The sequence below is a fragment of the Sciurus vulgaris genome, assembly GCF_902686455.1.
Source record: "Sciurus vulgaris genome assembly, chromosome: 1".
Lineage (NCBI taxonomy): Eukaryota > Metazoa > Chordata > Mammalia > Rodentia > Sciuridae > Sciurus > Sciurus vulgaris.
The window spans coordinates 132429617-132446718 of record NC_136461.1 but is presented as its reverse complement, the minus strand read 5'-3'; the positions used below and the strand labels follow the sequence as shown (position 1 = coordinate 132446718).

The 17102-nt window shown below is 35.3% G+C and overlaps 1 protein-coding gene across 13 annotated transcripts in view; it reads right to left on the bottom strand.

The window, feature by feature from the left end:
* Positions 1-17102, bottom strand: part of RP1 (RP1 axonemal microtubule associated) — a 322403-nt gene that overhangs the window by 114507 nt on the left and 190794 nt on the right. For all 13 annotated transcript variants that reach the window (XR_013763185.1, XR_013763186.1, XR_013763187.1 and 10 more), the window contains 2 exons: positions 12039-12238; positions 7733-7819 (listed from right to left, as the gene is read on the bottom strand). Coding sequence is in view for 9 of the 13 variants with exons in the window: in XM_079136289.1 (XP_078992415.1) it covers positions 7733-7819; positions 12039-12238 (287 nt within the window). In the remaining 4 variants the exon portion in view is untranslated. The remainder of the gene's footprint in view (positions 1-7732; positions 7820-12038; positions 12239-17102) is intronic.

Below are 17102 nucleotides of genomic sequence, written 5' to 3'. Positions count from 1 at the left end.
GAACTTTTCCTTTCCCTTCAATGGTTCTTTCTAGAACCCTGAAATGAAGAAATAACTGAAAATGAAAAGGAACTAGAAATATCTATGAGATGGCTTAAAACTTCAAAATAAATTAATTAATTAATAAAGCCATTTCTTTCCTAGCTAATCTTTAGACTTCCTGGAGCTTATATGAAATAAATTATATCATAACAAGTTCTAGTAGGTTAAAAATACTAACAAATATACCAAAATCTATGACCCTCTTTAATTCAAAGGCTCGAAAGAATCAAAAGTTTTCAAGAAAGCTCCTATTGTGTTTGTATCAATCTATCCAAGTAACATGTAGCATGTGCAGAAGCAGCTGACAAGCGGAAGAAGCAAATGCCACAGCACTGGTCTCATCTCAATGCTCTCCCATGAATGGGCCAGACCTCTTAGTCTCTAGCTATATCTTCATTTGCCCCTCCCACCACCAAGGCTCAGCCATGCAAGATTATCCCCCATTCCCTAAAAACCAAGCACAATTATCTGATTCCCCTTCAATTAAAACTAATGCTACAAGATAATCCTCATATAGCATAAACGTTTACTAAGTGAACAAAATATGTTCGGTGAAGCTATTCATTCCACAAATATTTATCCAACACCTACTACCTGATTGACACCATTCTAGGACTTGAGATGATTAAAAAATAAATAAAAGTTCCTATTCTTATGTTACTCATTTTTTAATGGAGGTCAGACAGTAAACAAAATTTAAGATTATAAAATGAATGATGTGTTATAAAGCAAATAAACAAGGCTGATGTGATCAAGAGCCACTGGGTGCTCACTTTGGGTGATAAGGCAAAAACCACTTTGAAGCAGGAGACCAGTATGGCTTAAGCATCATGGACAAGGCAGAGAGGTATGAAAACAGTTCAGAGAAGTGGGCAAGGGACAGATTAGACAGGGGAAGATGTGATAGGATTGATGCTCAGGAAAGATCACTCTGCCTGCTCTTTGAAGCATGGACACAGCAGGTGGGGGAAAGAAGTTGGAGGGCTATTTATTGTGGGAGACTTGAAGCAGCTGTTGAGGAAAAAAATGGCAACTTGGGCTAAAATGATAGCATCAAGATGGAGAAAACAGATAAAATCAAGATATACTTCAGTAATAGTCAACAGTTTCCTTAGGGATTGGATTTTAGAGGCCAGAGAAGAAACAGTCTACAAAAATTTGTAGGGTTCTGATTTGGATAACTAGGGGGATGGTGATGACATCTATTCAGGTGAGTAAGATTGAGGGAAAAGCAGGTTGGGTGGGGAATCAAGGGCTCTAGTTGAGCTCCATTTAACTTTTTCACTTGTGAGATAGAGCAAGGGAAACTTAGAGAAAATGATGACTTTTAAGAAATTAAACATCTTTCAAGTCTTTGGATTTCAACTCTAAAATTTGTTACCCTAATTTAAAATAATCACAGCCAATGGCAGAGAAGAAAAAACAGAAAATTTAAAATTCAAAAACAAGTATTAGTTTTATCTGACAGCATTTGTTAAAATGCATTCCTATTTTTTTCCAATATTCAAAGTTAATTATTCTCTTACTATGTTCAGTTACAGCCATTTTATTTTGGGTCAAATGACCCAAAAGTTGAATTGGAATGAATTTAGTGACAAATTAATATTTTATTGTAGTATTTTGTACTGTAGATAGCAACATTGATTAATGTGTGTTAATATGGGTAAGATAGCAAGTCAGACCTCCAAAAAGACTCCTAACCATATGATCATGGAAAAAGAAAAGTTTGAAACTCAATATGACATCATAGATACATCACTTAAGACCAAGAGCCTCACATTGCCTGAGCATCAGAAAATGGGGTAGCTGGTCATGCTCAAAATCTAAATATAATGCAGAAAAGTAGGTTTTCACACATTTAACTTGGGATACAGGAAATAAATTCAACAAACACTTCTTAGAAGCACTGGTTTTCCCCAAATAATAATTTCCCCAAAGTGATCTTACTGGTAACCACAATAAGTCACTGGCTATAAATAGTTCATCACAACCAGTGGGGAGAAAACCCTTATGGCACATACCCTCATAATGGCAAACATTCTGATATTCTCAGTACATAAGAGATAATCCTTTGATCATTACAGAATCAACCATTTATTTCTTAAAAATGGTGTTTCCTATAGGCTTTCAGATTGAGACATCATCTCAAATTGTTTTCTATATTAAAAAGACCCAAAGCCTTGATTTTTGCTTTAGCTCTGATACAGAAACACCAAAATTAAGTAGTATAAAAGGTCAATATGATGGAAAAAATCTACTGATCTCAAGCTTCAAAGCCAAACTTAAGGTTGTTTGAAATAAATGAAGGAAAGAAAAAGAGTGAATTTCCAAAAATATTTTCCTTTTAAAAAATGAATAAAAAAGGCAACAGAAGTGTCTTTATCACATAAAATATTCAGCATTTGCTTTAAATTTCCTAAATGAAAAGAAACAACTTTGGACATGGCCTTAATAGAAACTAGAGTTTATTTGCTGATCTTCCCCTGCTGATTTACTACAGCAAATATTAGTTGTTTCACAAGAGATTATTACCATTAAAAACTCACTCCTAGCTTCTTAGAAACTTAAAATTCCTGGATTACTTTAAGAAATTTCAGCCAAGTAGTTAAATACAAGTCCTAAAAATAGTCGATTGGAACAGACATATGGTGATACTTACAATGCCTGAATTAACATACTAAAATTCAACACTGAGGTTATAACACCTCTCAGGTTACCCAACCTTTCTGCTCAGAACCTGAGAAAAAGGGAGAAATCAATTTAGTTCCTTCCATAAATCTCTCAGAGGACAGATGCAGAAAGACAGATAAAGAGGTAATTTCTGGTTTAAGAGAATTAAAATTACAACTCTAAAGGAAGACCAAAACACAATGTGGTTTACAGTCAGGTTAATGGTGGAATGAACTCTTTGGAAGACAAGAACTGTATCTCAGTCATGTGGGTATGTTCAAACATCTAGCAGAACACTTCTACGTAGTGGGTACTTTAGCTAACTTTACTTGATGAAATTTCTGACTGTGAGTACAATTATATATACTTTTATGCTATCCTTTATTTTATCATCAAAGCCCAAGGAAAGAATTGTTCCTCTCCTTCTTACACCCTGACACATTGAAATGTAAACAAAAATTGTCTTGGTTCTGACTGGTCCTAAAATATTAAGTTAATTTGATTAGCATAACTCATACAATAAAAGGAAAATATTACAAGGACTGTATAGAAGATGTTTTCCTTGGGATCTAGAATTGATCACCTCTTCCAGAACTCTCCACTGGCCTACAGAGCTCAAAAGAACTGATTAGCATATTAGTTGGTCATTTTCTGAGTCAAGTAAATTATTAACCTCTCTATATTGTTAATTATGATTGTATTCATACAAAAATATAAAAGTGATTTTCCTAGTGTTTAATTGTTATATAAATGAGCCAAAGATGGCCTGTGTATACTGGCCCCTACATTGTTTATTTCTTCATGCAGGCTGAGACCCATTAGGACAAAAGTTCATGAAGGCCAAAGTCAAATTTTTACATATCTGATAACTTTTTAAAATATCTCAATTTTTGTTATAATAAAATAAAAATCCCAAAAGTAAATCTTTAGCTATTTAGAGACTGCCTGCTCTTCACACCTCACAAAAACCTCACCTTAATGCTGTTCAATTTTTAAGACATGGCATGTTGTTATGAGACTCCAGCTGTTGCCACAGCCCTACAGACAGACCTCTTTGACACACATACTCCCTGCTATGCACTCAGAGACTCCACCCAGACTCCTGGGGAGCATCCTTGCCCTCCTTCCTTAAGGAGCACCCAGGCAGGGAAGCTTCTGGATGAGCCCTGCTAGGAGGTACTTCCCCCACACCAAACTTATCAAGGCATTACCCAATAAAACTTGTGTGCTACTGCCTCTGCCCTGTGGTCATATCTTTTTCTTAGATTAGCTCCCAAACACCTCAAGCCCTGATAATAATACATGATATTTATTTCATAAAATGTTAATAGATTTTACCTGAAAAATATGGTCCCATGGTGAATTTAGTTTTGGAAATTCTGTTAAACAGATTTCTTTACCACAGGGCATCTCAGAGCCTTTACTATATTTATAATGCACTCTGACTCTCTGAGAGAAGAATGAAAAGCTCAGTGTTTCACAAATTCATTTCACCATGGAAACATTTAGTGGGGAGAATCTTGGGAAAGTAGATGCACAGCCAGGTTATCACATCAGAGGAAGTGGCCTCTGGGCTGAGGTGGGTGGGCATTAGAGGGAAAAATAACTTCTCTCTGTATGTCTCGCATAAATATTGGTTTCTAAATACCATTCTGCACTAATAGAAACTAGAGCTTCTTGAAAATAGTTGATTCCAGAGCTGGGAAAAAGAAATTACTAGATGAGCCTAAAATGTCTTTCTATGTGAAAAAGTCAAAAAGCCTACATAGAATGGATAGTGAGAGGTCAAAATGATATGGGACCTTAAAAAGCCAAATCAAGGAAGATTTCAGCATCAAAATAAATGATGATAAAAGTAGATTAAACCTATCAAATAAAATAAAAATCTATAAGTAGATGCTAGTAGACTCATCTCTTGGTACACAGGGGATTGACTGCAGGATCCTGTGGATACTAACACCCATGAATGTTCAAGTCCCTCATATAAAATGACATGGTATTTACATATAATCTATTTACACCCTCCCATACAGTTTAAATCATCTCTAGCTTACTTATAATACTACTATGATATAAATGCTACATAAATATTGTCATACTATCTTGCTTACAGGATAAAGTCAAGAAAAATGTCTTTGTGTACAGACATGATTTTTTAATATTTTCCATCTATGGTTGGTAGAATCCACAGAACCTACAGATATCTCTGTCCATTTATCTGTGTGCATGGGTATGAGGGGGGTGTGGAGAGGGAGAGGGAGAGGGAGAGAGAGAGAGAGAGAGAGAGAGAGAGAGAGAGAGATTGATTTAAAGCAAGAAGAATGGAAAGCTCTATCTTGTAGTAGACTGACAATTAATAAATGGAGAAGTAACAACAGGATCAGAAAATCACCATTTGGCAACCATCATATAATAACTGATTCAGGCAAGAATCATCAATGGGTGCTAAACTCGGTAAAAATTTTATGACGAATAAGATGCACACATGCTAAAGTACCATTAGAATTCATCAATAATGTCTCTCAAATGATGAAAACACACACATACACATATTTTAACACAGAATAATAAACTAAATGGAATATAAGGTTAACAACTGGCAAATCTGGGTGAAATCGGGTAATTTCTATTCTTTAATTTTCTATTCTTTAATTTTTTATATAAACTTAAAATCACTTCAAAATAAAAAATAAATTAAATGGTGGGAAATGTCCCTTTTTTCAAAATATTTGATGGTTTAATTATAGTTCTAGATGCTCAATTCACTTGTTGAATCAGTTAATTAATGTCCTACTGACTTTGATCTTTACAGATACCTTTATCACTGAGCAGAGGAATCCCTCCCTTGGTTCTGGGAACTTTCTCCAATAGTCTCTGCTTGAGAAATTTTTCCATCCAATTGGAGAATTCCTGTATGGTGATGTTGTTGTACAACTTGCTATGGTTGAATATGGTTTGTCCCCTCCAAAAGTCATTTTGGAATTTGATTGTCATGGTGGCAGTGTTGGGAGGTGGAGCCTTTCAAAGGTGACCAGGTCATTTGGAAGGACTAATGCAGCTCTCACAGGACTGGATTAGTTACCTCAAGAGTAGGTTATCTTAAAGCAAGATGGCCCTTGTGCTTCGTCCTTTTCTAGGCACTCATTTGCCCTTCTTCCACTTTTTGCCCCCATGCGATAGTATAGCATGAAAAAGATGCAGCAACCCAATCTTGGACTTACATCCTCCAGAATCATGAGCTAAATAAACGCCTTTCCTTTATAAATCACCCAGACTCTGGTAGGTATGTTGCCACAAAAAAAAAAAAAAAAAAAAAAAAAATTAAAATACCCTGAATACTCTTCTCAAAGGCCCCAGAGAAAGTACAATCTACACCAGTTACTACAGGATAACTTAACTCCTAAGTGGCTTTTCTTTTTTTTCAAAAATGTTTGTCTTTCTCAGTAATTCACAAGTATAAAAGTTGAAATTTTACTAAAACTTTGAAGTTTCCATGGGTTTTGTACATTTGCTGAATAGGTCATTCATTGTCTCTCTTTTGTAATCTTTCAATATATTTTATTTCCTCCCATTCCCCAGAACATCTGGTACAATGTCAGGTGTATATTAGGTGCTCAGAAATACCTGGCTGACTGCAATGTATTCAACTGTTCCTGTTACTAAAGGGAATAAGTTTCATTATATTATGTGTGTGATACAAAAACTATTCAATTAATATTTCAGCAAATTTAATATTTTCTCATTTTCTTTCAATACACAACCAAAAATACAATAAAAATTATAGATAAGAGTATGAAACACTTAAAATTGAAAAATATTTTGTCAGATTCTATCAGCAGTATCCACATTTTTAAACCTCAAACATTTTAAAGCAACACATCTTGTACTATAATGGAATCAGTGACATAGTATTTAAAGCCAGAGAGGACAGATGTTCTATAATTCAAACTCTCTTACTCCACTATAATCTAATGATTCCATTTGGAAAAATCAAGACCACTAAAAGTTTAATTGCCATCTTTTTTTTTTCTTTCTTTTTTTTTTTTTTTGTTTTTTTTGTTTTTTTTTTTTGTAACAGGGATTGAATCCAGGGATACTCAATTACTGAGCCACATCCCCAATCTGAGGCTGACTTTGAAATTGTGATCCTCCTGCCTCAGCCTCCTGAGCCACTGGGATCATAGGTGTGTGCCACCATACCCAGCAATATCACTTTGAAAACAAACTTAAGGCCAAAAACAGTGCTTAAGAGCTCAGCCTCTAGAGTTCATCATGCAATAAATAAGACAATTTACTAAATTACCTCGGTAGAATTTTTAATTTTATTAGGCCTAGTTTTCTGATCTATAAAACAGGGATATTAATGATACCTAAATCAAAGAGTTGTTGTTAGGCATAAATACAGTAGTATTTGTAAGTCAGTGGATATATGATAAACACTGAATAAAAACTGATGATTATGACCATGATTAAGTAAAAGTGAAAAATGAATAGAATCCAAAAGTGCATACATAGCATAATTCAATTTCATTAAAAAGGAAAAAATAAATTTATTCAAATATGAGTATAAATACATACATATGTTTATAAATATAAATGTATATTTACATATTATATACACATGAAATATATATGCATATTTAGAAAGAATGAAAGTACATGGGCATAAGAGAGAGATCCATTAAAAAAAAAAAAGATTTTAAGAAAATGAACTACCAGAGTAGTCACTTAAAATTAATGAATAACAACATATTTTTGTTCTTGCATTTCACTGTATTCTTCAAATTTTCTGCCATGATGAATAATACCTTTGCAATAACTATACCTTTGTAATCACTATAAAAATGCCATTTAAAAAAACTTTTACAAGAATAAAACATTTTAAAGTGTTATGTCCAAACATTTGTTCACATTATTTCCAGCAATTAGTAAAATATGTTATCTTCCTCATTGCTCTCCATGGCCTGCTTGCTTTTCATTATAGAATAACTACAAGGCATTAAACAAAAAGCAAGATTACCCTCTGCAGGTTCCACTCGGGTTGCCCACTAGTTCCATCATGTCCTATCCTTATCTTATATATCTCTCCAATCCGTCTTATTTCAACCTGAATGAAATATAAAGGAGAAAAAAAATAGCACATTTTTAAAAATTAGGCATGCTGTGTACTTTCTTTTCTTCATATTGAATTTCCGTTCCTTGTTTTTTGTATTGCTAATAGTTGAAAAGCTTTCAGGGACCCTTTCAGGGTCTAGAGATGAAGTCCTCTCAAGCTATCAGTGAACTTCACAGACATAGAATATGAGACAAAAATATCATGCAACTTGACTAAAAATATGCAGAAAGAATCCAATGAAAGAATAGGATAAAAAACATGCATATGCTCAGTTCTCTGACTACCACACATTTCTCACTGGAAGTCAACACTTTCCAAATTCCAGTGACAGAAAGATGGGCTCTTATTTTAAGATGGAAAAAAAAAATCAATTTTCACACACACTCACACAGAAAAGCTAAATATATAGCAATTTCTACAATAAAGTCCCCGTGAGTCTAGAACTTCCTTCTACTCCAAAAATCCTCTTTCTTGCCTCCTAGGTTAAGATATAAATGCTCTAAGTTCACAGAAGACAAACAAACCTGCCCACGGGTTGTGTGTACTAGGTTCGTTTTTGAAATAACCCCAGAGTATTTGTTAATCCAGGTAGTATTGTGGAGAAATAGCCTTGGAATTTATTTGAGCTCAACTGAAACGCTGGTTGTTACAAACTGAGTACCACATAGGGTTCAGCATCTCTGGTCCTTTCTCTATTGAAGGGACATAAATGCTATTGCACAAAATTTTCATTTCAACTCATAAGTATTTATTAAAACAATACTCTAGACATCGTGCAGGACCACAGGTATGCAAAGATAAAAATGACAGCAGAGTTCCTAACTTGGAGAAATATAGAACCCAGAGAGATAGATTTATAAGCAGATATTTTCAGTATAATAAAATGCACCCAGATATTTTCAGTATAATAAAATACTAAACTGTGAGGATTAAAAACTGTAATTTATCACCTTGTCATTTAATGACTGAATTAATAATAACCATTATCATTATTTCTCCTACGAGTAACCACATGCTGCTACAGACTCAAGATAAATAACCAGGTACTTCTCGCAGGTTATATTTGACTTACATCATTGCCTACCTATGGTCTAGATCCCAGCAGAGTTGAGACAGTCAGGTTACCCAAAAACCATCAAAACTCCCACTTCATACCCATGTTCTCTGCTTTGAGATTCTTTTTAATTTTTATTTTTTTTAAGGACTCATCACCACATCCTCCTCACCTCACCCCTGGACTGTTGCAGCTGAAACAGCCCTGAGCCTGTTTCAGCAAGCAGTCCAGGAGAAATGATGCTGGTATAGACTGGAAGGAAGGAAAAGAGAGATGTTAATCCTTCACAGTCCATTTCAATCTCCTCCCACTTTCTTATTCCCAGAGTTGATCATGACAGAACTCAAAGGCTAGCTCTTCCCACCAGAGGAAGTAGGAAGTAATCCCTCATTTGGGACCAGGTTTATCTCTGAAAGGTAAACCAACCTTTAGATCTCCTTGTGTTGTCCCAAGAATCTATTATGACCTGAGTCTAAACTTCCCCTTTCTCTACATTCTAAGTGAAAACAATAAAGAGATATCTGAGTAGTTGGGGTAGCAGACGTATAACTTCATGCCTGTCTTCTGTTACCTCAGGAGTCTGAACTCCCATGCAATGAGATGAGCCAGCCAGAGTGCAAGGGCTGGACATGCATGGTCTCTTCCAAATGCATAACAACCCTGGGAAAAGGAAAGTTCTTCAGAGTCTACGTTAACAAATGAAGGCATTTAAAGAAGTTCAATAATTCTTCTAAAGACACACAGCTGCAAACACAGTAAGTTCCAGGAATAAAATTTGAACTCAAGTCTATTTGATCAGATGTACCACACTGTCCTCAAAAATGGTTTTATGCACGGGCTGGGGAGATAGCTCAGTCGGTAGAGTGCTTGCCTCGCAAGCACAAGGCCCTGGGTTGGATCCCCAGCACTGCAAAAAAAAAAAAAAAAAAAAATGGTTTTATGCTCACTTTGATTGAAGGGAAGAAAAAGAGAATGAAAGATAAATTCAGAGGTGAAAAATGATAACAATGAAAAGGAAATCAATGCCCATGGAAGAGAAGAGACAGCAGGAGTGAGCTAACTAATCCTAGTTTAGGGTTGTCAGACTATCAAGAGTCCCCACTCCCAATGCCTAGTAACCCCTAAACCATTGCTTCTCAAACTTTAGGGTACACACAAAATTGCCTAAAGTTCTTGTTAAAATGCAGATTCCATCCCTTTGGATTTGGTGGTCAGATTCAGCAGGTCTAACCAGCTCCCAGGTGATGTCCATGCTGCTGGCCTAGAGTTCATGTGACTCTAGGGTGGATTCCTGGGGGCTTCCACACTTAACCCTGATCACCAGTGAGATGGCAGCTGGAGCTGGATGAGTATTTTCTCTCATTTCATGGTTAGTGAGAGTCTAGGAGGGTAGATATCCTGATGCTACTGACCAGGAGAGGGAGAATTCTTGGCAACTGTAATGATATGGTTCATCCGTGGGGTATTTCCCATCTACTAGGCACAGTGAATAGCACATATATTCCTAAATATACTTTGAATCTCATAGAAATTGAGAGTATCATTACCCTCTTCTTTAAGAAGGAAACTCAGATTCCTAGGACAGGCAATCAATTCAAGGTTAGAGAACTATTGAGAGGCTGATTTCAGTTTGGATTTGGCATCCATAACTACAAAGCCTCCATTCTTAACCAATTGACTACATTTCCTGTAGGACAATAAATTCCTTTTAGGGTTTATACATTTTCCTTTTTTGTTATCAGACTACCCTGCAATTTAGAAAGAATGGATATTATTGCTTCCATTCTATACATGCAGGCCTGAAGAAATTAAGTGACATATTCAAGATCACACAGCTAACATATGGGAAGACAGGACTCCAAACCAGCTCACCTGATTCACATTCCAGTGTTGTAATGAGATTTCGCAAGCTTGACTGCATTTTAGAATCACTTGGGGAGCTTTTAAAAATCTCCATGCCCAGTCTGTACCCCAGAAAAAATAAACTAGAATCTCTGGAGGTGGAACCAGTCATCAGTAGTTTTTAAAGCTCCCCAGGTGATTCCAATGTGCAATCATGAGAACCTATACCATTCGAAGATTTAATTCTGAGTAAATTTTTCCAGAAAAACATAGACAGGACTTATCAGATTATAAATACATATACCACAAGGATATTAAGGAAAATAAGGCTTCTCTGGGATGCCCTTGGGACTAATCATAACATATGCATTCTGAGTTCTAAACCATCATCTTCAACTAATCTTTGGAAATACATTGCATATAATGTGCCTTGAGCCAAAGTACTCCTCCATGACTGCAGACAACTGCTTTTCTTGACTAAAAAACTAACTTAATGATTGCAAAAATAGAATGACAGGTTTGGGTCTGAAGATTTAGAAACCATTTGGACATTAGTAAGAAGCAGGTACTGCAGCCCCAAACAGTCTTGTCTTCCTAGTGACTCTGGTTGTCCTCTCTCATTCTCTATTTTCTAGTCAGCCTTAGGATGCAAAAGGAATAATCTCCAGGGATAATGACTGCTATTTCAGAATGCACCAAAGAACTATATAGCTTTCACCCTGCAGGATGTGGGGTGTGAATAAGTAAAGTAGAATGTAATTGTCCTAATTGAAATTTGGCCAAGGCTCTGAGGAACTACATGAGGCAAACAGCTGTATTCAAAACACAGAGTTCTCTGACACTAGGAAATAAAAGGGAAATTAGAATAGGCATAGACAAAGCTTTAGAATATGGTTTATAAAATTGCCAAGAAAATAATTTCAAACCCATACAGCTCAGGTGAGCAATGTCTAAAAATATATGCTAGTATATAAAAGGCAGGTTTTCACTGCCAGAAGAATCTAGATCACTTGTAATCTGGTTATAATTTGAGTTGAAGCTAATGGTTGATGAGGCCAGTTTTGAATCAATGACCTAAAATGAATTGACTTTAAAGAAACGTTTTCTCCTACAAGTTTTCTTACTTATGTAAGATATGTGAGCAAAATGTTTCCTTTGATTATTGCAATAGGAATCAACATAACTAACTGATGGAGATTCTAATAGACTAAAGATTTATTTTACAAGGGACACATACGCACGATTACACTTTTCCATGTTTCAGAAATGCCTTTGCGAAGTTCAAAGAACAATGCTGCCGATGATTTTGTTTACCTGAAACTCATCCTCCTGTCTTGCAAGGAAGAGTTGCTCTGGGTTGTCCTTGCTAAGACTTATTGGTCCAGTGACTCCTTCATCTCCATATACCCAGAGTGTGACATTGGCCTGAGTCCCTGTATTTCCTGTCAGCACTATCACCTTCCATTCATCTTCAGATAGAAGAGTCTCACTGCTTTGGGAAAGTCTGATTTCTTCTATATAGGGAAAAAAAGGCATTAGTTGCAGATCAGCTATCATCAAGTTGACAAAATCCTTTGTCACATGGGAGCCCAAGGACATCAAAACTGGGCAGGGTGTGTGAGGTAAGGTGAGGAGGCACTGAAAGGACTCTAGGGAGTTGATTTGTGCTTGTCTGCTTACAGTAAGGTTCTAGTCAACTGAAACTCAACTACTAAAGTAAACTGAATTAGAAAAATAAATATTTAAAGAGTCTGGTGAACTGCCTGCCTTATGGATTTTATATATAACTACTGTAATATAAAGTAACAAAAAATGAAATTGAAACATTTTCAAATGAGATATAAAAATATCAAATTGAGAACACAGAAAAATTTCTGAAAAAAAAATCTGGAGAGGACAATGAAAAGCATTTGGAACTAAAGAGGATATTCACATCTGCAAATGGTTCCTGAGATGCTCAGAGCAGTTGCCTGTCAGAACAGGGGCTGCATAGCACTAACACTTCACAAGGCAACTTCTAGCAGCCACGTTGCCCTAACAGCTAAGAAGTCCCAAACTAGAATGGCTGTCTTCTTCACAGTTCTTTGAGCCTGCTGACCCACGTGAGAAGACTGCAGACAGCAACTGCCAAGCTATTCTGCACTGACTGTCTGGAATTGTTCCAACAATAGCACCTTAGTTCTTAACTGATATTTCTGCATAGAAATATTACATACTCAAGATAATTAGCTATATTTCCTTATGTCAAAGGATTAGAAGGTTTAATTTTATGTCCTAACACCAGTGGAAATCCTGGATAGTGCCTAGAATCTTATTAGTACATCAAGAGCAACAGCAAATAACTAGTTATTTCCTGCTAAGCTATAGCAAACTAACTTGAATTTTTTAAAAAAATTATAAATAGAAAAAAATGCTATGAAAGAATTGACATTACTTTGTCTTAGGTATCCCAAGTAATCTCCATCATTATAACAATTATAACTTCTGGCATTTTCTCTTCAACTATTGTAACGATCAACATTTATTTAGCTCCTACTATATACTGAGCTCTGTACTGAATGTGTTACATACATTTCTCATTCAAACATCACTACAAATCTATGAGGTGAGTCAAATTATGAAGCCCATTTTAGGATGAAGAGGCAAAGAGTTTAAATAAATAAAATCAAGTCCCATAATAAGTAAACCATGGAATGTTTAACCTCAAAGCCCTGTATGTAAACAAGATGAAGGTGTTCTATAATCTAAACACAGATCACCAGGACACAGCAGCAGTGCTTAGCATTCATTACCATGTCAGTCTTACTCAGACCTCATCCTAGTCCCATAAGGTACTGCCCACCACTAAGCAGGTGGACACACCTGAGATTAAGTGACTTGCCCAGAGTTCCACAGACAGAAACCTCCAACTCAGGCAAAGAAAGTGTGAGAGTGGGAGGCAGGGAAGAAGAGGGAAGTGCTGGGGAGGAACATTGGTCAAATTATATTGTGATATTGTATGCATGTACAAATATGTAACAACAAATCCCATGCAATATATGCAACTATAATGCACCAATAAAAAATGTGGGGAAAAAAGCAAGTGCAATTTCCAGGTCATTCTGGGTATAATACCAAGGATAGCTGACCTAGAAAAGATCACAAAAATTGGTTCAACATAATTTTATGATAAAATCTCATATTCAAGATTCAGATATTACATGTGAATATCTAACAGTTTTTCCTACATTTCTAGTCAAACACATTTGCAGTTTTCTCAGATGTTGGACAACAGTGTAACCAGATTCCTACCAAAAAGTCTGTAACACACCTTGGAGTCAAAAGAATAGTGATCCTAGGTCAGCAGGATGCTCTTACAGATGCTAATCATTTATTCAATATCTTATGAATATGTTAAATCATGTAAAAGGACTGCTTTTATTCAATTCAAGAAAACATTATTTAATTCCTATTATTTACTGGGTACCCCTGTTAGGTTTATTATTATCTTATAATAGCACTGATTAAGTCTTGCCCTGAAGATACACGCCATCTAGTGGAGAAAGACATAAATATTTGTATTCAGAACCTGCAAACACATTCCTAGAAAACAAAAGTACTGCAGAGTTTAAATGTCACCAACAGCAACAAGTGGTAACTGTGGAGGAGTGGGCAGAAAAGGATTCATAGGGGAACAATAGAAAGATGTGTCAAAATTTGGGAGAAAGTTGGGAAGGGACTTCTAGACAGAAGGAACAGCATTCCTGGCATGGCAGGGCTTGCAGCAGCAGGCATGCTGGCAGAACTTTAGGTGCCAATATACAGTTGAACATAACAGGAGACATTACATGAGATCATGAAAGGTATGGCAAGTTGCAAGGGAGCTGCATATCTTTGTGCAGGCAACAGAGAGGAATATGAGTCGAGTATTAGAAGGATCAGTCTAAAATGGGTGAGCTGGAGCCAGGAGATACTGAGGCAGGAAGACAAGTGAAAAATGAATACTGAACAGTGAACAAATACACAAAAAAGTCCTGGAATGAGGTCAAGAGTCCTTGGCTATTATAGTCTTTTGGATGTCCGTGTGTGTGTATATACTTGTTTATTTGATATCATCTGAGAATGAGTTGATGGTCTCTCTGGCTCCTTCTTCCTGTGCTAATATTTTCTTACATCATTTGCACAAATAAAACATATAGTGAAGGTGTACTCATATTACAAAATTGATGACTTAATATGGCATAATCTATAATATATAATGATGTATTAAAGTTTGGACTGCTATCAATTAAATATGAATACCATCTACTGCCATGATCTTTTGGAAATGAACCAAAGTCCATTAGTCTCAGACTATAAATTTCTCCATCTGCAAACCATAAAAGCAGTTGCTTTTGTTGACTAAAAGTTTAAAATACTCTAAGCTGGGAGAATATTGATGATGGTCAAGTTGGATTAGGCAACAGACTCCTTCAGGGTCTCCCTGAATAAAATCTATGTAACCTAAAATGTATCTGGATGACTCAAAAATATCCTCTGTGTGGGTGACAGAACATTTTAATTAAGCTGCCATCAGGTTGACTCAGAACAAAACAAAAGTGCTCAGCTACCTTTGTGGTGCTGGTCTCTTGCGGGTCTGGAGGAAGAAAAATAACTCAGAAATAAATAACAAATTAACCAATTTTAATAGTTCCCAGGTAGATCAAATGTGAAGTCAGCTTAAGGCATGAATCACCATCAGAGCGTGGCCATAAAAAGACAAGCTCATTAACACTAAAATATAGAGCAACAACTGAAAACAAGTGCCCTTAATCATTTGATAGTACAATATCAGAAAAATGGTCATGGCTTAACCCTAGTTTCAAAAAAAGTAAAGTCATCTAGAAAATAAAAGAAGTTAAAGCATTCTCCCTATAGTTACCTTGCAAAGGAAAAAATACTTATTTCTATAAAATTAACGTGGACGGTCTTAAATAGTCCTGATATCAGTTTCTCAATTTGAGGTATAGTACGGATTTATACAGATCACAGAATGAACAAAGTCAGTATGGATAGCTGACAAAGAGAAAATAAGATCAAATAATCAAAGGTATCCCAATATGCTAGAAAGCTGGATTGATACCAGGAAGATAAAAAAACTAATCAGTATCAAGGTAAAAGTCTGCCTCTTGATTGAAAGCATCAGTTATATGTTTTGCACATAAAATATCTTAATGATGATAATATATTCAGAAATGCACTAAAGATGACTAAAACAAGCCAATACATAATTACAAGCCAATACATAATTAACTGATGTATCCACTTTAAAGGAATACCATTATTCTAACAGTTCAGATATTATAAGAATAAAGGCTTCTCTTTGAAGATTCACACTTTAAGAGAAATATTCACAGAAATCTAAAAACCATATTTTTAGAAAATACTAAAACAGAAGAGAATATACTAAAAAGAAACGCTAAGAATCCACTTGATACTTTGTTGTGTGTGTATATGAAGAATATACTAAGAAAAAATGAGACTACACTAAGAGGAAAACAATAAGGCAAGGGTCATTGTATAGAGGAGGACACTGACATTTTGTAGGACAAAAGAAATTACCAGTAGGTTTTCTGATCAACACAAAGAGGTACTTTCAAGTGATTAGGATAGCTGATATGAACCATTTATTTCTGCAATCTTGATGTGGACTTCTCCATTGTTTTTGTCATATCAAAGGTCTCTTCAAGTTCTCATTGTATCACAAATGAAAACTGACACTACTCTCATATTGTAATTTACTACAATAACAGCAGCATAAAACATAAACCTATACTTCCTCTGAATGATGAGTGAGGTTTTTGTAATATTAAAAAGGAGCTAAGACCATAACAGGAAGAGCAATCAATATAATCCATTACCTAGTAATTTCCTTTCTAGAAATTATTCTTAAAAACATGTAAAATATAGATGAGTACCCACTGCACGTTATAATAAAGGACTAGGTGAATATATTATGGTATATCTATACAAAAGACAATTTATAGTTATTATTTTATAAGAGGATACTTAATATTATTTAAAATACTTATGTTTACTACCTTCTATTAACTGAAATGCAGATCACGAAATTGAATACTGAATATAACCTATATGTGTATATCTACACATACACAAATAAATTTTAAAGTGTTTTTTGGAAGTAGTAAAGTGATATAATTTTAATATTTTTCTTTATGCTTTGTGAGTTCCACATTTTTTTCTGAATAAATTTAATTTACTGACAACTGCTTTTAAGGAATTTCTCAACTGGATAATACATTTCATAATTTTTTGTCCATGCTTCTCTGTGTTTTAAAGTGTTGATACCTAAATAGATTTAAAGAAAGAACATGCCATAGCTGACACCGGGGCATAGAC